Source organism: Poecile atricapillus, chromosome 9, assembly GCF_030490865.1.
Source record: "Poecile atricapillus isolate bPoeAtr1 chromosome 9, bPoeAtr1.hap1, whole genome shotgun sequence".
Taxonomy (NCBI): Eukaryota; Metazoa; Chordata; class Aves; order Passeriformes; family Paridae; genus Poecile; species Poecile atricapillus.
In genome coordinates, this window is record NC_081257.1 from 8,663,895 (window position 1) to 8,688,854 (window position 24,960).

Here is a 24,960-nt window from a genome sequence, read left to right on the forward strand (position 1 = left end):
GTGGTTTAGTTACCAAAAATGTATCAGTGACTAATTTCATATAAAGCAGAAGGTAAATAGGAAGTCATTGCCAAGTAGAAGGTCAAGAAAGTGCATAAAGATGTGAATATTAACTTGCCAATTAGAATATAAATACATGACTTAATGATCGTCTGGTATTTAGGCTTCATCCAGCACCATCTGCAATCCCTAATAAAGGCAATAAAAAGAGCTGCAAGAACATTGTATCTATTTTTAAGTTATTTTGATTACTGAGTAAAATTAATTTAGTACTTTCAGCACACAAGTATATTACCTTCCTACTAACAACTAATAATAAATTATGGAAGGTTTTCACTTATGCTATCTGTACTTTTCCACATCTGTGTGGAGAGGAGAAAATATGCTTCAGCCTCATTAAATAAACAACTGAAAATACAGAAACTGGGTTTGCACAGATTTGCTTGAGAAACTTCTGGATGTCCAGGAGAAATGGGTTTCTATATATCTCATTAAATATATATGATCATAGTACCATTGCCCCATGAAACAGCCTTGTGCAGGAAACTATAACGAAGACCAAGATAAATATTTTGTAATATAATGGCTCACACCAGTTTATGCACACCTGAGAAGAGCTCTCACAGCCTCTATTTCAAGTCATGGCAGTTTTTAAATTTTGCTTTAAAGTCTTGACTTTTCATAGACACCAAAGCAACAGGTATATAGGCTGTTTTTTTTGTCATCACAAAGATAAAACATCACCTCTGAAATGTAACCTATGCACATCACATTCTATCTTCTGCACAGATGGTAAAAAAATGTATGGTACTTCCCAATGCACTTGTTCTAGAGAGCAGAACTGTGCTCCCTCTATAAATGTCTGTGGTGGAAAAAAATCTAACTATCTAAAACTTCCTGCTTAGTCTTTTCAGTTATTTATGAACACATACTATTAAACCTTATAAGACTGGTAGGCCAGGTCTGTCAGACCAGTTATATTATAATTACAATATTATTCTCAAGAAATAATGGTTTCATGACTTCTAGTATGGGAAAGTCTTAACTACAAGCTGAGCAAGTTGTGAGGTTTACAGCATTTCCTTTAGGAAAGGACTCCCCACATACACAAATCCATGCCAAAATTCTTGGTTTTATTATTGTGCTTGAAGCTTCCCTCCTAGCTCATTTCCAAAGAGCCTGTTAAGGTTTCTGACACAGACAGGCTGTTCACTTTTCAAACTGGTAGGTCAGATCATTGACTAGATTTGCATTTTAACACTAAACCATTCACTCATAGCTACAATCAGTTTCTGTAATTAGTGAATAGGATGTCTGAATCCCAGGAAACTCAGACTCACTTCTCTAATCCACAAAAACAGTTTCCCACATAAGGTAGAGCAAGAGATTAAACTTGTTTGCACCTAAAAAGGAATAGATAATATTAGCATATTATATATTAACAATAGATTACTATAACATCAAAATATGAGAACAGACATAATAAAGATCCAAAAGTGCCTAAATGCAACAGTATTTAGAAATGAACAAATCCTGCCATGAGTCTGCATAACAAAAAAAAACAAACCCAAAAACCTGGAAAGCAAATTAATAAAATTAATTTAGTAAGATTCTGCTCACCACACCAGGTGATATATTTTTTGTAAGCTACATCTTGTGTTCTGCAAAAAAACCTTTTTTCTCATAACTGAAAACAAAAAGTTGACTTTACCTGCATCTTCCAAAAAATACTGCACAGCCATCAGAACCTTCCCCTGAGGCTGAAGGTCAAGCTGTGGAAAGAAAGATAGCAACAGTAAAATGTGTGATTGACTGCATCTCTCAGGAATTTAAACAGATCTTTCTAGGGTATCAAAGTGTAGACTATTCAATAACTATTTGATTACAATCCTCTTCCATATCTCACTATTGCAGCTGAGTCAGGGGCTTTTATTCTCTTGCTTTTACTCGTGTGCTGCATTGCTTTGATGTGTCCCCAGGAGCTGAGCATGGTCAGAGCTCATATTGTTTGTTCCTTCCCCGTGTCTGCAAAGAAGTTTGCTGGCTTCTGTTTTTACTATTAGCAAACTCAATCTGCACAGGAACCCAGTTTTAAAAGAAGTCTATACAATCCTTTATATGTTTATTCAGAGTACAAACCATAGTGATATCAAATGCTGTTGCTGGCAATGAAATAAAGTGGTATAATCAAAATTTATTTTCCTTTCATCCTCAAAACCATTACACATGGTTTCTGTGGCAAATTCTCCAGACCAGCAAAAAAAAAAAGTGCCTTTTAAGCCAACAGCTGAGGTCAGTTCCTATACTCAGAAAGTAGCCACTAATTCTTAAACTGCTGCCTTCATAAAAGATAAGAAACTCTTAACCACATAAGAGTGACTCAACCTTCACTTCAGCACAGAGCAAAGTACCACTGGGTTACACTAAATACAACTTGGGATGAAAAATCCAATCCCCAGACAAAACCAAACCACAGTTACATTAGATACACTCGTGAACATATCCCCACAAATCCCATCATCCTACTGGGATAATGAGCTAGTTCAACTCTAAGGCAGTGTCTGACACTCAGAATATTTGCCCAGCAAAGTTTACTGAAGGCCAAGACCTCAGTTACAGCTATGAATGCCAGGCTGTCTCTTCACACACAAAAATAACCTTACAGGCTATGCTAAGTGGTCTCTTCGCTGGCCATGATGCTCTGTCCAAGACATGTCAGGTTGTGCAGAGTTTAGCACTGATGATGTCAATGTGGTAGCTGTTCTATGGATAATAAGCAGAGGATTTGAGACCACTGAACTGGCTAAAACTGATCACTATTAGCTTTTACTTTTCTCAATAATTTCACACCTTAGAAATCAAGGTGTGAAAAAAAACCCCAAGTGTAACAGGTGAATACAAACTAGAGAGATTCTACCGACCACGGAAAATCTGTAAGCCTAAAAGGCACAAGGCATTCATTCAGCTTGAAAGAAACTAAACTAGGTCAGCAATTTGAGGAATTAATCTTTTTCCTTACCCAGAACTCTGCTTTGCCATTGCCTTTCTTGCACCGTTCTGCCAGCACAGACACCCCCACAGTCACTTCAGACAGTGGCTCCTCTGCTGCTTTCATCAGCACTATCTGGATCACTCGGCCCTCATAAATGTGGGCATCAAAAGTCGATTTCCATTCGGGATACATGGTGGGTTTCTTCTGAACTAGAGTTTTTCCTCTCTCTGAAAGCCACAAAAGAAAAGAACCAAAACTGTAAAATGTATACAGATCTAATATTTAAACTCAACAAAATAAAAGAGGGAACACTTATACTGAAACTAAAAGCAGATTTACTGCTTCTTTTACTGTTGTTGGAACAAAGTTTAAATCCTCAGTTCAAAAGTTCTTGACAAAACTTTTTTTTTCTTGGCAAAGCCCACCCCAATGAACTTGGAAAGGCAGTGAAGGGGTTAACATGGAGCTGGAGAGCAGGAGGGACAAACCCTGATGTGGAATTCATAAGCTGGTTCAGTCAGTCACAACTTGACAGGGAATACTTGCACGGCTCCATTCTGGTATAAATCTCCGTGAAGTGTCATCTGATCATCGTGAATACCTACTGCTATAAGATAAATTAAGATAAACCTCACACTGACCCAGTTTAAATTGAAACCAGTGTCTGAGAGATGAAAGGCTTCACATTTCATTAATCTACTTCCAAGTTATCCCAACATTTCACTTGTATTCATAAGTCACTCTCCTTGGCATTGTGCTCTACCATGACTGCTACTTTTTAAAGGATATTTCAGGGCCTTATCTGCCCTCTGTAGTACATGCAGACCTTGTGTAGTCAAGGAATAAAAAAAGCTAAAATTACCTCAAAAAATGTCCTTTTTTCCCCCCCTTATTTTTTTTTTTGCTTTCCTTTAAAAGCATCTCAGCTTTGTTAGGAGTTTTACAGTGCTGTACTATTCTTATTAGATGGATTTATTTTTTTTTCCTTTTTGCCAAGAAAGGCTGGATGATCCTTGAAGTCCCTTCCAGCCTGGTATTCTATGATTCTAATACACAGCTTCAGTCTCTACCCATTATACTTATTTCTTCCTGTCTACATCTTGGGCACAGAAAACAGCCAGTGGCTGCACAATCTCTGACAAGCTTTGGCATATTTCTACATCTGGGTCTCTAAGTCCCATCAACACATCCAAAGTGATGGTGTCTCCTAAGAAACCACATCCAGCTCTTCACTGTGACTCTGGCACACAGTGCCACTTCCCAGTTTTCTTCTGATTTGCTACCAAGCCAATTATTCTCCATTTGTGCCCTGAATACAATTTTCTACATTCTACACAATTTTTGCTATTTATTGAGATTTTTTTTTTTGCAACAGGAGTGATTTCTAAGTGCCTCTCCAGCTCTGAATGATCCATTTTCTGTTATGATATCAAGGCAATAGTAAAGCAGATTAAATAGTTGGACCCTTCCCAGAAGCTGCAGTGTGGTCTGTTAGATACTTAATATTTTAAAATCTTCGTGGAAATTCAAGGCAAAATCAGTGTTCATTCCTTAAGAGCTTGCTGGATGCACTCCTCTCAGCTGTGCTGCAGACCAGCACAGGGAATGATGTCCTTGCACTGCTTTATTAGGGAATGCCTGCCAGCAGCAGCACTGGGAGTTACAGCTTGGACACAGCCCTGAGCCACTTGCCAAAGGACATTCCAAAATGCTCAGAAATGGCCACCTGAGGGCCTCTCCATTCCAAAACTTGAGCATTCCTCCTCTACTCAGTCAAAAGCTTTTCTCCTGAATTTGGGGAACTGTGCAGAAGGCTCAAGCCTTTCACAGTACAAACCTACTTCCAGAGCCCTGTTGGATGAAAAAAACTTGAAAATATTGTCACAGAATCACTGAATTGTTTAGATTGAAAAAGACTCTTAAAATCATCGAGTCCAACCACTAACCCAGCACCACTAAGGCAGTCATTAAACCACGTTCCAAGTTCCACAGCAACACATTTACTAAGAGGTTATTAGGGCAGACTGTAAAGGTAAGGAGGGGGATAAAAAGCAGGCTGGCTGCACAGCAAGACTTTTACACTGGCCTGCATTTTGGATTGCTAAAGCCAGACCCCTTCATCAAAAAGTCACAGTTCAGGAGGCATCCTTGGCAATAGGAGAAATTGCATATTTTCTGAACCTTTTACAGTAATTTAGGGTTTGCAGAAACAGCAGCAGTTTGTAAAGAGTTGGTAATACTCTTTGTAAGATTCTTAGAAGGGGAAAGAATAATTCCAGTCTGTCCATAGGCCTCTCCTCTCCCTATTCCCATGTCCCAGTTCATATCTGCTTTGATCAATCAGCTCTATACATTTTTACCCTACATAAAACAAAAAGGTGTCTCAGTTACTGGAAACAGCCATGTTGTTTTTGTAATTAAAATCATACTAATCAAGGATTGTTATGGATCACAATCCTTGTCTGCAAATGAACACTGAAGTGTCAGCAAAGAACAGCCTTCTAGAGCTGTTCCTGCCTCTGCTGTACTCAGGCCTCCCTGGCTTCTCTGCTCGCACTCTTGACTTCAAAACACATCACATGTTTGCAAACTGGCTCAATGCCTAATCATCAAGCTCTATGATTTTCTTCTTCCTATACAATAAATTTTTCCTTGATTGTGTTTCACCTTTCAAATCCAACAAAAAGCTGTTCCAGATCTTGTCAAACTCACAACAGGAGCATTAGATTATTTTCCTGATTACTCAAATCACTTACTTCTCCAAGGAGTTCCATCTCCTCTGCCTTTTTTAGTACGTCAAAGACACATGGAAGCAAAGACTAGGAAATATTGGGACAATTCTACTTTTCAAAAGCAAATGGCTGGAAAAAACCCAGTGGATTTATTTTGATTACTTTCATTTCTCCACATATTCTGGCAGCTGCAACACCTCCAACACCATTTCTTCAGAGGTTCTCCCAGCAGATTAGGAAACTACTTTGGAGCTCAGTGCATTTGCTGGATGACAACACTTTCTGGAAAAGTTACTTCGCCTTGTATTTCAAGTCTAAATGCAGCTTTTACCCTCAGCAATAAGGTAAAAGACCAATCATGTCGTGAGGAAGAAGAAACTTCATCCTTTTCTGCATTCTTTGATGTTTTGTGCATCTCTAGAGCCATAGTGCAGGATTAGAGCACTGCAGTCTAGCCTAATACAGCAATTCCTTCTCATCCTGTTTGGCTACAGTGGTGTAACCTAGCCAAATGTCACAAAATATTATAAACCTTTGGACCAGTTTCTGTTAAGATGAGATCTTTGAAGGCTGAGGGCCTGGTGAGTCACTTGATCTGTTCAGTTGGAGAAGACTGAGGGGAAACCTCATTGCAGTTACAACTTCCTTATGAAGGGAAGAGGGGCAGGCACTGATCTCTGCTTTTTGGTGACAGTGACAGAACCTAAGGGAATGGCCTGAAGCTGTGTCAGGTTGGGTATTAGATAAAGGTTCCTCCCAGAGGCTGGTGGGGCACTGAAGGGACCAGGGAATGTTTACAGCCCTGAGGCTGACAGAGCTCCAGGAGCTCTGGATATGGACAGCTCTCTCAGGCACAGGGTGTGACTTTTGGGGATGGTCCCATGCAGGACCATCAGGAACTGGACTCTGATCTTTGAGGGTCCCTTCCAGCACAGCTAATTCTGTTTTTCTGTGCTAAGAGGACCTTCAGTGTGAGTCACTTCAAGCAAACAATTCACCCAAAATAACAAACTGCACCTCTCATCATTACCCATCCTCCAAGCCAATAAAGACCATTTGCTGCTCTGTGGTAGTTCTCTCAAACTTGCTGCAGTCCAGCTCCCAGTTTCCCAATAAGGAAGCTTTGCTTTAAGGTGGGGGTAGAGAAAACAGTCATTATTATTTCTCCCATTCCAAAAGGAAAGCTCACATTGAAGTGCTTGGCATGACAGGAAGAGAAGGACTCACTGCCATTCACAGATTAAGGAGGATTACAGTATTTCTCAAAAATTTACTAGTATTCAGAAAATCATCCCCATTTGTAACCTCACCTGTAGTCAGAGCTTCCTTCATCTTGATAGCACAGAAAGGCTGTAGTTGCTCTCCTTGATTCTGAACAGGTCCCAGCTCAAATGAGTTGAAAGATATCCGTAAAAAGGGGGCCATCGTTCAGGATAATACACAACCTGTGGAAAGAAAGAAATAAAATTTTCAGCATAAAAGACCTGGGCTGATATATGTAATAAAATGACATATTTCTCAGCAGCCATCAGAGCTTCTATTGAAGCTACAATCGCATGGCTTCAATTCTTGTATTGTTTCCAGGTGGCAGTTCACAAATCCTAGGATGCATCCAGAGCTAGTGATCCAACCTGTGAGCCTCCAAACCTGCACACACCAGGCAAAGAGAAGAGGGACAGGTGAAAAAGCTCCAGAGCTACTGTGTCACCTGTTTTAAAGTGTCAGGAATTACAAGAATTCAAAACACCTGTAATTTCTAAGTCAGCAAACAGGTGTTTCATTACAGTATTCCCCCATTCTTAAGAACTCTTGAATTTAGAGTAGATTTCAGTTTACAACTCACATCACCTTTAGCAATGGAGTTTGTCCTGTAAGTCACATTGTTTTCTGACACAAAAAGTATTTATCCAAAGGCTAAGAGAAAAGAGTCATCTGGGAGAAAAGCAATGCTAGTGCATTTGGAGAATGAGGGATGCAAGGAAGGAGGGATTAGGAGGAAAGAAATAACAAGGTAACAGGAAGAGATGGTGGAAAAAAAAATAAGATTTGAAATGGGGTTGAACTGGCCTTCTGACTGTAGATTGCCAACCAGCTCAGTCAAGCAGCATTAGGAAGAACATTTCAAGCAATCTTGCACATGCTGGCATTTTAAAATGCAAAGACATTGACCTGAGAAACAATTAACATTTCTCTTCTATTTCTTAAGGCCCTTGCAGTCATTTAGATAAGAGACTGAACTCAAGTCTCTGCAGCAAGACAGCATATAGCTCCTGACAGCATCATTTGCACATCTCACACTCTCCTCATGTGGGGACCATTTTCAATAAATGGAAACATTTGATGACTTTCAGTGAGTTTTTTTTTTAACTGTAAATAAAGTGGGGAACCACTTTATTTCTGTTGAGTAAAACAAGAGTTAGAAAGCAAGTTTAGGATTGCTTGGCACGACTGCTTATCCTCCTGAAGAACAAAAAGTCTCAACTATAATTCTCATTCACACAGACTCAAAATAAAGTAATAACCCTCCCAAACTAATCCACTGCTTATTGCAGCTTGGGGCACTATTTGATGAGAGTGGAGATTGAGGTGACCTCACAAAGAAAGAAAAATAGACAGCTTTTTTAAAAATTAACAAATACCATCTGACTGCTCACTTTCACAAATGCAACTCAAGCACAATACTCATCAAAAGTTTTAATGAGGAACATATTTTAGCTGCTCAAGAGACCCTGTGCTCACTCTGTTCAGAGCTACACCCCAGTACTCAGCTACAGGACTGGCCAACAGCAGATCACATATCATTACTACTCAACATGCATGTAAAAGAAACCAGATTTCAGGCTTGTTCAATGCTGGGAAACAGCTCTAAGACCCGGTGAGGCCATAGGTAGAAACAAACAGGGTAGGTCAACATGTAGCTGCCTCTGGAAGGTTTATTTAACAGAATCACAGGAGAATTCTGCTGGAAGGGACAGCCCAGCAAGAAGTCTCAATTTCCAGTAAGCCTGTGACTATATGAACAAAAAATTGGAAAGCATTGACAAAGCTAAACTAACAACTGCACTGATTTCACTCATCCCATGTGACTCAAGCCAGTGTTAGACCTGAGACAGAATACAAAGACTTACAACTTATTTATCTCCAAGTTATCAGATACAATAAAAACAGCTATGCATATACATTTTGAGTAACCCCACCATCTTTCTCATTTCAAATGGCCAAATATATTTGGATGCCATATTTTTACCTCTGCTTCATAGTTTTGAATATGGATATTTGTTGTAGTTTCATTGTACTCAGCTTCAGTTCACCTCCAATGCTAACTTCTCACTCAGAAATGCTACACACAAGCAATTCAGCAGTTAGGAGAAAATACCAATATCCCAGAGTTTTTGATGATGTTCAAAGTCCAAGGTCACAGTGGAAACCAGAAGATAACTGTTTGCTTTTACATTTAACAACAGCTTATAAAGAGCCCAAACAAACTCAGCAGCTGCCTGGTCTTGCCAAGTTTCTCCACTCCTACATATTATGCTTTTTTCACAGAAGCAGACATCTTAAATGCCTGCATGCAAACTCTTCACTATATATTGTAGACTATATTGTGACAGAGAGAGCTTAAGTGAGAAAGGAGGGTTTGGATGTGCCCCTCAAATACACTTTCTGATCCTTTCCTATGCTAAGATGTACTGTAAGATAGTGGACAAGCATCAGTTGCGCTGCTCTAAACAAAAACATACCACACTAAAACTGGTTTTGGCAGTGAAATTCAGTGAAATAGATTAATTTTAAATCAACAAAGTTTCTCAAAATCCCTGCTGAGTACACTCATGTGAGAACACACTCATGTGAGAGCACATTTGAGAAGAAAAGAACTGAAAGCAGCACACAGGCTTTTCTTGTTGCATTTTAGACAAGAGTCCACCTCCAGTCTCTGTGACTGTGACAGAAGTGACAGCACAAGTGCTGACTCTTGTTTTAAGGGCTGTATCTGTCAAAAACTGAAACTGCTGCAAAACACCAGCTTTGAATTGAGGGAGATTGTAAAATCTACTCATATAATCTGCATTGCAGCTATGAAGTATTAAAGCCAAACTGTTTTCCCTCAAGGCCAAGATTTTATCCAAACCAAATGGTGGAAAAACTGAGATGTGAGCGCCAAGAATACTCCAAGTCTAAATGACAGGCTCAATATCTCAAAGTCAAACCTGAAAAAAAAAAAAAAAAACCAAAAAACAACACTAAGGGAAAAACATTCCAGTAACATTACTGTACATGAAGTACCTGGTGGTGGCCACAGTGGTTTAGAGCACACCATCAGATGCTGTCCTGCACAATATTCATTTTGTCAAGGATCTCATATCTTCTCTAATCCAAACTAAACCCATGTTCTATGCTATCTGGGACAGATTCTGCAAAATCCACAGTACTTTCCATTGAGCTTTAAAATTGAGATGTTTTGATTATTTAGTGTGGAAAGAAACTCAGAAGTGTTATTATCAACTACAGAGAGAGAGGGGGAAAACTGGAAACATCTTCACATCATCAATGTCAACACCTGCCAGACGAATAAATGTTCAATTTTTCACATTGATGCGTTTGTAACATGTAGTTTTAAAGAAAGCAAATATGAAATATTTAATATATTAAATCTTAAATATTCCAAGGAGAATTTTATCAAGATTTGATGGCACAAAATTCAGATTATATTAAAAACCTTCTCCACAGCAACCAAAGGGACAAAGGGTAAATTCTGCAGCTTCTCTCCCTCCAACAGTGCCCAGCTCTCAGGGACTGGCAGCGAAGGCAGCGCTTGCCAGGGTTCCTTTGTTGCTGTAATTCTGCCTCATTATAAACAGCGAGGACAAACCAGCCCTAGCACAGCCCAGAAACAAAGACACAGTTGTAACTTTTACACAAAGCAGGAAGGCACATCAAAGCAGTGGATGATGTGGAGGAAGAGCAGTGGATGATCTGGAGGAAACGCTGACACTGGCTGACAACAGAGCACTGAAGAGACTAAAAACCAATAGGCCCAAATAGAGCCAGGCTGTTCCATCACTGATAAGGACCACATATCCATGAGAAATACAACTGAGAAACCCTGCTGGCTTGTGCCTCTGGTTCCCCTGTATTAGTCTGTGAAATGTTTTGCAGATGGGTGTAAAGCTGCAACACATCACGGCTGCTCCATGCCATCTCACAGAACTGCTCTGCTACCATGAAATGCCTGATTCCTGCTTAGCTCCTTGCTGAGGCTGCTTCCAGGGCCACAGAACTGCTCTGGGAATCACCAACAGCACCACACACAGATGACCAATGCATTCTTCCCTGAGAAGATGAAGCAGTAACCTTTTCTTCTTTAAGATGCAAAAATATAGATTATACCTAAACTTTTTTATACAAGGGTTTCCTGTACTCTATTCTGGACACGTACAAGTAAGACAGCAACAAATTCCTGTCCAACTTACTGCCCCCACAGCACTTCCAAACACACAAATAAGGGTCTCTGTGGTCTTTGTGTAGAGCCTGCAGGGGTGATTATGTTGCTTGCTTGGCAATCACACAAGAAAGCCTGCAAATAAAGCTGCTGGAAGAGTGATTAGCATCCTTCACCAGTGCAGACTGTGAGTTTTCATTGCTCCCATGAGTGACAACCTGCACTCCCTGCACTTGTATCCTTTCAGCTGATGATCCAAGAGAGAAAAACTGTACCTGTGCTGTAGGTCAATTCACTGAACCAAAGGAACATGGTGTTAACCACTATCTACATTGTACACCTAGGATTAGTCTACAGAGACTTTTTGCAGGTTCTGTTGCAAGCCCTGGCCTTTATTTGATGCTGTGAAGGTAAAAGTCAATCTAAAAATGAAGTCAATTCACAAGAGGCTTATTATATTTGCTGTTATGAACCTTGTCAAAAAGATACATAGCAGCAGCCTTTATAAGCTAGGCTTCCCTAGGCACTACTGCTACCCAAATAAACCCTAAAAAACATATCCAACCTCAAATCACTTTACATTGTAATGATGAACACTCACAGCCACCTGAGATAGCAAGAAAACCCATCATCCTTATGTGCTGCTCTGAAAGCTTAAAATCCACAGAGGGCTTAAAAAGTGCTCTCCACAAAACAGGGCTAAACTGATATGTTGCATGTAGGGCCCTGCAAAAAAAACAAAAGCAGAATTCTCCATAAATACAGCCACTGCATCAGCATCACTCGTGCTTTTATTGAGGTTTAGCCATTAAGGTACAGCTATCTCCTATGAATGGTTTAATTCAGAAATTAGAATTGTGGGACTATACTCATGAAAGCAAAATATATGCATCCAATGATATTTAAAAAGTGCAGTTATCTTCAGAAAGACAAGGATAAAAAGAGTACTTTTAAAACAGCCCAATCAAGTAGAATTTCTGCAGTTCTAAAACAGTATATCTTTATAAAATGCTTTTAAATAATTACACAACTTTATGAAAAGCAACAAAAGACAACAAAAAAATTAACTCACAATTCAATTTTCTTCCTGTTAAACTTACTGCAATTTTTTTTTTTTTTCTGGTTCATAATATCAAAATGACAGTTCATACATTGAATTTCAGTATAAATGATGCAAGTTTTGGTGTTTATTTTTTTATTTTTTTAATAGTACAACTAGAACGGCTCAAGGTCCAAAACTCAGCTTGGAAAAAGTGTAGCTACCATTTCCTGCCCTTCCTCCCCCAAGTATATTTTCTTTCAGATACTTCTGCTTTTGCTGGGTTAGGCCAAGTCCAGAAACAGAAACAAATACATGAGAAAATCTGTCACTGTGTTGCAACAGTCTGGAAAAGAATACATCCAGATAAGCCATGTAGCAAGTAATGTTCCTTGGTTTCATCCCACTTGGCCAGAAGCACAAATATTTCCAAGTTTCCACACTTTTTTGCATGCTCAGCAGTCCCCAAACTGCCCAAATTTGTGGCTGCTGTCTAAATTGCTGGTATTTCCCCAACACTATTCAAGGCAAAAATAATTACTGATATCTTCCCTTATCATTACAACGAGAAGCTTTTCAAAATACGAGCACCAGAAATATTTTTCTAAACAGGGAAACTTTTTCCATCTTGGCAGCACGAACTCCTGGAAGCTCAAGGGGATACAGATTGAGAGGGGATGCAGATTGGAGGCAAGGACAATGTAAAACAGACCAGATTTTGGGAGCCTTTAGGAAGACGACAGAGCCAAATTTACTTGAGCATAGGATGACACGATTAGCTCAGCAACAAGAGTTGAACTGTTCTTAAAGTGGTTTCAAGTGCATTGAGGATGAAAAAACTCTGGATTTTACACTCAAAGATCAGAATGTTGAGGAAATAGTGGACTCTGAAATAGACAGCAGGCCAGGCTGTCACGCAGCATATGCTGCAAGATAAAAACAGCACTTTACACCAAACATCCTTTTTTTGGAAATGGAGAACACTTGAAGCAACAAAGTTGGCTTTTCCAATATTCCACAACCACTACTTGGTGGGGAGAAGGGGGAAGTACTGTCAGCTGTTTTTTCTTCAGAAGTGCATAAGAAACAGCCATTTTAATTTTTTTTTTAGAGTCCCGAGTTCTCCTTCTCCTGTGAACACACAGGACTAAACATGAAAACACTACAGGCCAGTTTGTCACCATCACCAAAATCAAGCTTGAAACAAAAGTGCAAATGAATTTCCTTCATTAATTTCAAACCCAAACATCAGACATTAGAAACACACGAGAAGTTAAAGGCTGCCTGAAACCCAAAGACTTTGTTAATTATTTCTGACAGCACAGGCTGGTATCATTTGTTAAGTACAGCTGAAACAACATTTTGGAAGGATTGATACAATGGGGCTGGCTGGACAGACCCTTACAAGGCTCCAGGTGAATGAACAATTCATTAATATCAAATCACACTATGAAATGGGAGCATGCCCAAAAATGTTTTTATAGGGGGCAAACCTTGGCTTTCCTCTATGCAATGCATAATTTAGGTCTAATTAGGAAGCTTCTTTTTTTCTTTGACATGGGGAATAAGTAGAGGCTGAGGTTTTTTCCCTGCAATTAAGTAACACAATCCCTTCCACATGAGAGGAAAAAAACCTATACTGTGAAAGGGATGAAGTTACACTTCTCTATAATAATACAGCCTGTAGCCAAGCTCTACACCAGGTCTGGCTCTGTGTCATTAAAGAGAGCACTGGAGGAGCTGTGCTGAGTCTGAGCCCCTGATCAGCTCCCAGCTCCCACTTCCCCAGCATGACTGAATTGCAAAACTGCACTTCAATTTTATCATGTGAATACAAATTCTCCAAAGGAATCATGCCATTCTGCAAAAAGCTTCATAGACTTTTTTACAACAACCAGAACATGAGGACAGTTGAGCTACTCACAGCTTTCAGAAGGACTAAACCAAAGGAAAAGAGCCAAAGAAAATCCAATGTACAGTAACTGTTTTGGTACCACGATAATCCAAGTGGACAGGATTCACATTCAGGCATATTCCAGTAGCATACTTCTCCTCTAAAAGAGGAGATATACACCAAGATATCCTCCAGTTAATTCTGGATGAATACTTTTATCAAGGATCCATTTTAACATCTAAGATTTTCTGGCCTTCCAGTGCCTAAAGGGGCTCCAAGAGAGTTGAAGAGAGACTTTGGACAAGGGCCTGGAAGAACAGGACAAGGGGGAATGGCTGCCCACTGCCAGAGGGCAGGGTTAGATGGGATATTAGGAAGGAATTCTTGGCTGTGAGGGTGAGGAAGCCCTGGCACAGGGTGCCCAGAGAAGCTGAGGCTGCCCCATCCCTGGGAGTGCCCAAGGTCAGGCTGGATGGGGCTTGGAGCAGCCTGGGACAGTGCAAGGGGTCCCTGTCCATGGCAGGGGGTGGAACTGGGTGAGCTTTAAGGTCCCTTCCAATCCAAACCCTTCCAGAATTCTGTGATTTTCTGCTCAATTATAAGCTTCCTGGAAACTGAGATGTATTTGCCAGAAAGAATAATAGATAATGCCAACAACATATTTTCAAACCAAACAGAAAACACTGCATCTCTCTTCAAAACACTGAAGAGGTTTTACATTTGGGTAGTTTTTTTATATTGAATTCCCTTCACACTAAAAAAGCCAAATACCATAAAGATAGTAAGTCAATCACAGTTTAAGACAAAAGTGAATTTTTAATTTTTCTTATTTTGAAATGTACTTCGTCTACGTGAACCATGAAGAGGGAAAAAAATGGAAATAAAGAAACTGGACATTCAAGAGATTTAGAAAAAAATTCCTTCTGAAACATTGCAGTAAGAAAACAATTTTAGTTTGCTCTTTTGAAAACATCAGCAGACCATGCAGTCTAAGTGCCTCTCAAAGAGCACAAGCCTCCAAGTCAGAAATTTATCCTGCTGCCAGCAGTTATGACCTAACCCTCCAAGTATCTGGAAAACCAGAATATTCATTAGCTGAGAGAACTGTATCATCATTCATACACGCTGGAAAGCTGCTGCTCAGATAACCTCATCAGAGGGAGCACAATTCAGTCCATGGATATGACCAACGCTTTTAAACTAAAAGGGTGCAGGAGTTATGAACCAAAAGTTTAGCTCATTAACTGTGTATGGAGTTGTAGCAATAGATCCAAGTCCACCCTCCTGACTGCACCTGGCATTACTGGGGTTGTTTTGGTTCAGTTTTTTTAGAGATGACCTTGAGGTCCCTTCCAACCCAAACTATCCTGAATCTGCCTTTCTGAGCATGATGCTCCTCTTGCTATTTCCTGGTACTCAGAGGCTGCTCAGGGCAGGTAGGAATCATCCTTTTATCCTGGTTGTTTCATTACTGGGAAAGTGAAAGCCAAAAACCACAAGAGAAATGTAAACAACCAGTCTTAGTCAACTTAATCAAGACCTTTTTCTATGGTTTATAAACTGGAAATAAACAGTGAAGCCTTACATGCATCACTACCTGTGATTGTGATTTCTCTTTTGCAATGAGGAGAGAAAATAAGCACAGCTCTTTTCCACTGAAGATGTATGGGGTGATGCTAAACAGTGAATGGCCACAGGGGTTGATAAGGAGAAATTGGAAGCAAACATAACCAAAATTTATTTTTAATTAATACAGCATTGCTCCTGCCGTAATTTCAAGGTGCAGCCTTCGACTTGCAAAAGAGATAAGAAAATGGAACCACAAATGACTTTTAACTATTCCCTCCCCTCTGAATCACCTTCTGGAAGAAATGGGTGCTTTACAGCAGACCTGGCAGTCCCAAAAATATAGAGAACAGTCACAGCTCATTAACAGCAAGTTGAATTTAAGCATAGAGAGGTCTTAAAAAAAATTTGGATTACTTAAAGGTAGCACAGAGTTTGCATAACAAGTTGTAAACTCAGAGTGAGCTGTGCAGTTTAATACTATTTAAATATTTAGTAACATATAATATTTAATACTTTATAATATTATAATATATAATTTATAATATTTAATACTACTTTAAATTTCTTCCTTTTTTTTTAAATCCTCCTGATAAGTAGTTAACAGCAAACATTTATTTTTTTGCCTTTTTCTGAATTTTGTGGTTTAGACATATAAACTCCACACTCTGATGGAACTAAACACTTAGGATTCATGTCTGCCAATACTGAATGGTTTTCCAGTAAATGAATAAAAAGATATCATTTTTGTACCCTTAAGGAGAAAGAAAACAAAACCTTTAAGAATTGAAATGTCTGGCACACAAGACAGTAAATGAGAAAGAAAAAGTTAAACGAAAATCCCTGGAGCTTCTGAAAGGCCAGAACCTTGTTTGTAAAGCCAATCATGTCAGGACATGCTCAACTCTTTTAGGTTCTGGGAGCATAAATAGTTATGTGGACTTGGTGCTGCCAGGAACACCCTCTGGGCACCTTCCAGAAATGTTATTCCTACTGCCTGAAGGACTCACATTTCTGAATAGTGAAAATCAAATTATTAAATATATATTGTTCACCATAGCTTTTTCCAGCTTCCACTTCAGTGCTCATCCTACTAAAACTGGAGAATCATTTAAAAATACACATTTTTCTTTTCATATGCAAAGCACTACACACACGAAGAAACACCAACCAATACCCAGAACTTCGCAACACTGCAAGTCAGCACCTGTTTTGTTATTTTGTTGGGTCATTGCACTGGTGAATGTGTTGGTTAATAAGAGGCAGACTTCACTACTCACCTAAAATAATACTTCCAGGAAGATACATGCAACTGACTTGCCAGGGTATCTACAGATTATCCAAAAAGTAACCGATGACAAAGTCTTTGATTACAGATGTACTCTCCTGTCTCAGTTAATCCACAGCAGCAACAGTGTTCAATGATTTTCCTACAGAGCAGCTTTCCTGGCTCATTGTGGCCTCACTTTCTCCATCACTAAATGGATAAATGAGTTAAAGTCTTGGTCACTTTCCCTGCACCTTCCAATTGTTTCTGACTTTAGCTGCCCATGTTTCTTCTGTGACAGAAGTGCTTCTTTATAATAACTGTCATAGCAACTTGTTTTGATAGAAATGACACGTCCTAATGGTCTGCTTTCCAGCCACGCTGGGACACTGGAGGTGACAGCAGGCTGGGGGTTTTCTGTGAGACCACTCAGTTAAAAGGGATGGGGCATGGCTGCTGGTGGCACACAAAAACCCAGGAGGAAAAGCAAACAGCTATAAAGCCCCACAGCTCCTAAGGCAGCAGCACACACTGTGGGTACAATGCTCTTCCCAACACTCCCCGTGTTTTAAAGGGGACGGGGAGGTCACGGAGTGAAGCCCACAGGAACCAGAATGCTCCATGAACCGCGTTCCTGCATGGAAAGATTGCTCGTCCCCAGGCAGCCGAATGGGAAATTCTCTTTCCACATGGTGTCATTTGTTTGAGTAGATCTACCCTTAATGGTCTGCCCAGCCCTGCCTCCAAATCTTTCCTCTGTGAATTAATGCTATCCACGCTGCCTTGATTCTTTCCCTTCTCCAGTGCCAAGAGGCTCTTTCACGCTGTCTACTATGCAGCTTCCTTAATTATAATTGCCCTGGCATTTTGTCTATCTGAAATACCTTTCACTTCCACAAAGCGGCAAATGAGCAAGTAGTCAGTGCTGACCAGGAGGCTCCTGGTGTTTACAGCAAACCCAGCACAAATTAGCTCAAAAAGATTCCTTTCTTCCTCGTGGTTTACAGCACTCAGCACTCCCCAGGCCACAGGATGCTGGCTTTTCCCCAGATCTGGATATTTGTTTCTAATACAGCACTAAATACATAAATCCTGGTCAAAATGATGGGGCTTTTTCCATGTTAGCAATTACTGCTGAACCCACAGACACGTTTCGTGACCAGGACTGAGAAGCAATTCACACAATTAAGAAGAGGTAAATAGATGCCCATAACCCACTTCTTACAAAAAGTTAGTCCACATCCTGGATAATTTGAGAGTCCCCAGTACTGAGCAAACCAAAGTTAAATCAACTTCAGCCCAATGAATTACAGCTTTGTGGGAGAGAGCTGCAGACAGTTACATTTCCAGTCTTTAATAGACAGCCCCATTCTGCCCCTGTGGGACCATCAAAAAATTAAATTATTTGCTCAGACTTGAAAAACAGCTATATTGAAAAATGTATTTTGCTTGTATTTTGAAAATGCTTAATTCAAAAGTGGTCTGGTAAATATAATTTTTATGCTCCTATGATGTATCTCCTTGTCCCAGATGCAGTTTTCCAAGCAGAGCATTAACATTTTCTTAACCGCTCTAAAACTAAATCCACCTCTCAAAATGAAGTTATGAAACCTATTTCTGACAGAAAATCAGCACTAAAAATTCATCTGAGGAGATAAAGGAAAAAAGAACCTCACGATTCTCTTGCAGCTGTCAGCACTCCACCCTCATCTAAGACGTGCACTGAGAAACTGCATCAGGTGGGATGTGCACGTCTGTATCACACAAAGATCGGATATCCTGAGGAAGGAGAATAATTTTCATAATTATCTCCTCTCATTAACATCTTGTTCCACTGAAGCTGTAGGGCTTTTTTAAATTTTAAAAAGTTATGAGGAAAATATTGCATAAAGCCCATCTTGATTTCCAACATATGTCAATTAAATATAGTCAAGTTTGATACAATCTTGACTACCAAACTTATAAAAACTACTTAGAGCAGCTCCCTTGCCAAAAGCAAAATTGAACTTCCATATCTTGGGTAAGTGAAACTGAGGAAAGTTTCCAGTATGACTGGAAATAGTGCATGTCATGCAGTGTTTCCTCAGTGGTAAAACTATTTCTCTTATTTTGTTAGGATTACAGATTATAGTTGAATATAAAAAAATACGGTATTTTAAGCAACGACATACACATCTCAACTAAATCATACAAAACTATTCAAGCTGCTCTCATTTTCTTTTCCAGAGAAAGAGTTGAAAAGAAAAATTGAGAATAAACTGTGTTGCTGACTTCCAACATTACCCACAAAAACTACACAGAGACCTCCAGAACAAGGCCTGCATCTGCCCTACCACACCTTATAGAATAAAAGGGCACCTAGAAAATAAAATAAGGGCTTCTCAAAGAAGAAATAGAAAAAACCTGGTGAAGATAGATTTTTTTCTTGTTATTGCAAATAACATTTTTCTAGCAATAGCATTCATTTATAGTGGATGATGGACAGGCAGAAGACACCCATCTGGCATAAGAAAATTAAATTGAAATTTTAATTCACAAATTGAAAATAGTTCCTTTTTAAAAAATTGTGCTAATCATATTCTTATCAACCCACCTTAATGCATGGAATTGATATCACAGCAAACTGGATTTGTACACTGACCTCTTCAAAATGCTTAATGTTAGCTACAAGGCTCAGTGCAGTGTAGCTGAACATCAGAATACTTTTAAATTGGGGCATTAGGAGTTACAAGAGTTTAAATCTCTAGTTATTCTGGACACCGAAAATCTCCTCATGTTGCTACCTCTGAAAGATTCAGATATAACAAGTAACAAACACTACAGGTATTTAGTGCAGTTCTGGAGCAGTGATACACAGTGTAGGCACTACCTAAGAAACAGATGCTTCACCCTCCCCAAAAGTAGATCTGAGCAATTCTCTAGTTTTACTTTCAATCTTCGAACACAAAATCAAAATAGAAGCACTTTAACTATCAATCTATTGCATAATCCAAAAGCAGTTTAGGAGACTTAAACAGTAGTAGAGTAGTAGAGTTATTTCCATTGTTTGTAACTAACTTTCAACACCATGTTAAATTTTAGGACAAGTGTGTACAATAAACTCTGCCTCCAGAAGAGAAAACACTGTTCAGTTTGGTTTTTCTTGTCAGTAAATATTTTGTTGCTCTTGCTTAATTCAGAATAAACTTTCAGTATGCTCTACAATGGAAACATCAGTTTCTGTTCTCCAAACAGAGAATGGTTAGAATCTCTAAACAATTTTCATTAACAACTTTAAAAGACAAAGTTTGAACTCTTCCAGCATCTCCTAGTGAAGTTACATGAGCTACACAGAGAAAAAGCTACTCCAGGCAGTAAGTTCAGTGGAGCACAGTATTACATTTAAGTTCTTGCATAAGGGAGTCAAAAGATCAAGGTTTGGTTTTGTGACCCATTTACTGTTGACCTCCCTTCCTCTGCTCCCTTTTCCCATCACCACCTACCTACTGGAAAGTGAAGCTGCACAAATGGTTATTGACAGGCGTGGCTACTTAGTAGCAAGCAATACCTCATCATAGATAAGGATTATCGTCTAAAGTCTCAAACCATTTCTTTCAAACACACTCAACAGAGAGGTTGTCAATATTATACTTTCAGCAAGGTGTCAGGATGGCCAGTTACAGGTTCCTAGCAGCAACTCAGCACATTTCTGAAGCAATGAGTGACTGGATTTATAGTCAGAACTTTTCCTCCTGTCCCCTACAGCACAGAGAATCAAGAGTCTGCCTGTAATTTTGGAAAGATGCATTACGCACACAAGTTAATTAATTTGCTTCCGTGATCAGACAGGGACGAAGCTCTTAGGATTCCTCCTTGATATGAGTCATTCTCGTGGAAACTCCCAACTTCCGTGCTTACTCATAAACCAAGGAGCAGGAGTGCTGAGTAAGGACACAGCTCAGAACTGCACAGACAGGCAATGTACCATTACAAATCCTCATTAAAGCACTACACTTACTAAAGCTCCCTTTTGACATCAGTTTTTCAATTTGAAACAAATTTACCAAACTTAATATCCAAGGGGCATCTCAAAAAGTTTGTAGACCATCTACCCACCTTTGAGAAATGTCTCTATAAAATTATAAGACTTTTTTTTTTCCTAAAGCTTTTCCTTTTAAGAGCCTTTGAACAAGTGGGATGTTTGAATTAACCTCAAGGACAATCTGTTGAAGAGCTGAAGGGCAGATGAATGTAACTGCATTTTAGTTTGGGATAAGAAGACTACAGGACAGGCTTGATGTAGATGTCAGCAGCACCTTAAATGACAAGTTCTCAGTTGATACTTTACATTGTTAAGCAAAACCTATTTTTTCTACAAAAGAGTTACCCTGAAAACCCTCAGGCTTCCCCTATAACAAATAATGCTAAGTGAACCAAGCTGAACACAAGGAATGATAGAGAATGGAAATACACAGGGAAATGAAAAAAGAGAACTTCTGAAAGACTAAATTTATTCTATTCAATTCTCTTCCTGATTTTTTTACCCATCATTAGCAACAGTTTCATGTTCTCGACTCACCTACCTGTCAAGAGGGTATCCAAAGACAGACCAAAGACAAGACCAGCCTTACAACATGTTAATTCTTTTATTCATTCCCTTACACACAAGTGAGGAATCATTTTGACAAAAGTTTCACAACACCTCAAAACCAAAAAATCCTTTACTTCGAGGAACACTACAGCCCAGGTTCTTTGTTTTTCCCCTGGTGCCAAGGCCCAGCTCGTCTCTGTTTCAGGAGGAGCTCTTAAGCAGGAAACAGCAGCATTTTTTCAGGTTTCAACATTCACTGGACTTGCTACAAACAATGACTGAAACCTCATTTTCACATCCAAACGGGGAAAGATTAGACTGCAGAGAAGCAATTGGTGACTTCTGCTTCTATAGGGAGTAGTAACCATAAAAGTAGACAAGGTCCCAAGTTGAACTGCACTGTTTTCCTTTGAATCTGATCTTGAATGCACTATGACCCTGAGAAACCTTTTAACTTCTCTGTTCCTTAGTTTGCTCTAATAAAACAATATATATACACTTGACAAAGTGCTTTGATTGCAAAGTCTCACAACAGAAACTTTAATATTAAAAACGGGATTTGTTAACACCAGCTCTCAACTCAGTTTCAAACAAATGGCTCCAATTTAGAGAGGAAGTCAAAAGTACTTGGACTGAACCAATCCTCCAAACAAAAAATACATGGAAGAGCCTATATTTGGAAATGAAGACTGTCAATCACAGCTGTGTCTGCAGAACAGCTATCACAAGTCATCTAAGTGGTGAAGGAATGGCCGATAGGGAGCTGTAGCCTCTGGAGGCTTTGTGGCATTACCCAGCTGTCAAAATACAGTTCAGCTCCATGGGAACACACCAAACATTCCCAGACACTCTGCCTGTAAGTTTACAAACACTCCATAAATAATGCTTAAACATCTAACAGGAGAGAGACTCACACATGGCATTGAGAGCCAACAGTGCAAGCAATGAGAACTACAATTTAAAATGAACAAATAGAGACAACATGAGCTCCTGAAGAGGTCAAGATTGTTTCCCTTTAGGTATTTAGCAGGTGAAACAATTGTTCTGGACCACACAATGTGCAGAGAGAAGTCAGTAAGAGCCAAAGAGCAAAAAAGAGAGATCTAGATCTGGAACAAGCGACTCAAACATGTTTGAAATCCAAATTGTTAAGGGAGTTTACATCACTGCCTGTCAACCGTATCTAGCATGGGATTAAAAATAGTTAACAGGTGGGAGGGAAAGATGGAGAGGAACTTGAAAATTTTACTTTTGTTGCTGGCTTTCACCTGTGTCTTAATCATCCAGGGGACAGACCTTGATGGCCTGGATTTTGGGATACACACAACATAAACAATTTTTCCTTCTCAAGCAAACTAACGGATTGCAGATACACAGTACTGGATTATCAGAGGTTTGAGTCTCCTTATGATTTGTTTTCAAGTGACAAACCCTAATTAAGTATATTCAGAAGAATTCTTTTCCTCTCATCATTCCTCAGTTAGCTCCTATAACTTCTAGAGAATTTTAACTCCTCTTTTTGGAATAGTTTACAGACAAACATTCCTGCTCAGACAAAATATGGGAGAGTACATGGGAACACAGACTTAACTAAAAAACACAGGAAAGAACAAGAAGCATCAACGCCATGAGCACACTGATATGATACTGGAAATTCCTAGGTCTTGAAAATAGGAATTAAATACTTTGGGGAAAAAAACAGTTGTACTGCAACTTGGGAATGAAGCACTCCACTATTTAAGGGAATAAATAGCTCATGTGTGAGTGTTTGGACCACACTCCTTTGAGTGGCAGTGTCCTTGTTGGGATGCATTCCAGGGACCACAGCTTCAGCTGAGCTCCTAAATCAGTATGTGTCTCCTTGGGAGGCATCTGCCAGGAAGAGACATGATGGATAAACCAGCCCTGACTGGGACACAGCTCCTCAGCAGGCTCAGCAAAACTGAACTGTATCACTCTCAGCTTGGGGATTGGAGAGTGGGCCATCCCTACTGCATGGAGGGAGATGAAGGAGAGGGCTGGTCCTGAGATGCAGAGGCAGGGAGAATCCCCAAACCATTTTAAAACTTCAGTCAAGGCCTTTTTTCTGTTTTTCTCTTCATCTTATTGTGAGGGCAGCTGCACACTTATTGATTTCAGAAGGAACAAAGCACCAAAAGGAGAAAACCAGCTATTTACACTTTTTAAAAATCTTCCACTAGGTGCTGAGCCATGGAAAACCATTAGATGGATCACTGGATTATTCCCAAACAATAGTTCCTCTTTTACCAGGAAGCTGACGGATAGTGCCCTCAGAGAAAACACTGAGCAACCTTTCTGGATGTTGACTGACAGTTAATTGTGTCTATTCCATGTGCATTATCTGAGGATCATATAAATATTGCAGTGTGGCATCAGAAAGATAAAGGTCTCTGAATACATGCAGTTTAACCTTTATAAGCACATACTTCTTTCAGATTGCTCTTCTCCCTTTGGAAATACATTTTTTTAATGATAGACAGTAAAAATATATATAATATATTTTATTATATAAATTATATATAATATATTATTATATATTATATATAATAATATATTATATAAATTATATAAATAATTATATATAAATATATAATGCAGAAGTAAGTTAACAGGTGGTTCCCATGCTCTGTGTATTTATGTACACAACTACAAATTAAATTATGACCTCTGTTACCCAAATGACTCACTCAAAACAGCAATAACAGCCTCTGACATGCACTACAGTCATGACTGCCAGCAAACTCCACTGAAGCTTCTTTAACCTCTCTGATTAGCAGATGTGGTTTTGGTTACTCACAAGTATGTCTAATTTTAATCATGACACTGAAGCTCCACAGACATTACAGGTTTTCTGCCTCAAAGGGACAGAGGAGTGTTTAAGTTTCATCCAAAAGAATTTAAGCTCTTTACTAGGACATGGCTATAAACCACCTGGAATGTACTCTGAAAACACAGATATAGCTGTGTCTACCTCTCAAACATGAGATTAGTATCTCAAATAGATGAGAAACTTTTTTTTGTCCTATAACAATTCCCCTCTTTTAAAATGCAAATAATTCCACCTCAATGACACTGTGAAATTACCCCGAAAAGAACTGACTTACTCTAATCACAAACACAGTGTACAAGAAAATTACTGACACTATCTTCAGACTAGTTTAAGCAAATAAACAAAACTCCCCCAAAAATAAGACACCATTCATACTAAATTAAAGAGAACAAAGAAACCTCACCTTCCTCCTCACTTTACACATTTAAGGAAGGTACTACATTACTACAGACTGCTTCAGTTCTAGTCTGCATATCAATCTTCATTTGGGCACTTTCCAACATTTCATAAACTCATTTTTCTGGCTGGCAGTGTACATGTGGCTGACATGGTACATGTACAATGTCTAAAACATGACTTAGGCCCCATGGGTCCCCTTCCAGCATGCAA

The 24,960-nt window shown here is 39.3% G+C and overlaps 1 protein-coding gene across 4 annotated transcripts in view; it reads right to left on the reverse strand.

Moving 5' to 3' along the window:
* The window catches only part of PRKCD (protein kinase C delta), a 63,159-nt gene that overhangs the window by 21,954 nt on the left and 16,245 nt on the right, over positions 1-24,960 (reverse strand). For all 4 annotated transcript variants that reach the window (XM_058844645.1, XM_058844649.1, XM_058844648.1 and 1 more), the window contains exons 2-4: positions 7,035-7,169; positions 3,020-3,219; positions 1,712-1,772 (exon numbers count right to left, since the gene is read on the reverse strand). In XM_058844645.1, coding sequence (XP_058700628.1) covers positions 1,712-1,772; positions 3,020-3,219; positions 7,035-7,149 — 376 coding nt within the window. In that variant the 5' untranslated portion in view covers positions 7,150-7,169. The remainder of the gene's footprint in view (positions 1-1,711; positions 1,773-3,019; positions 3,220-7,034; positions 7,170-24,960) is intronic.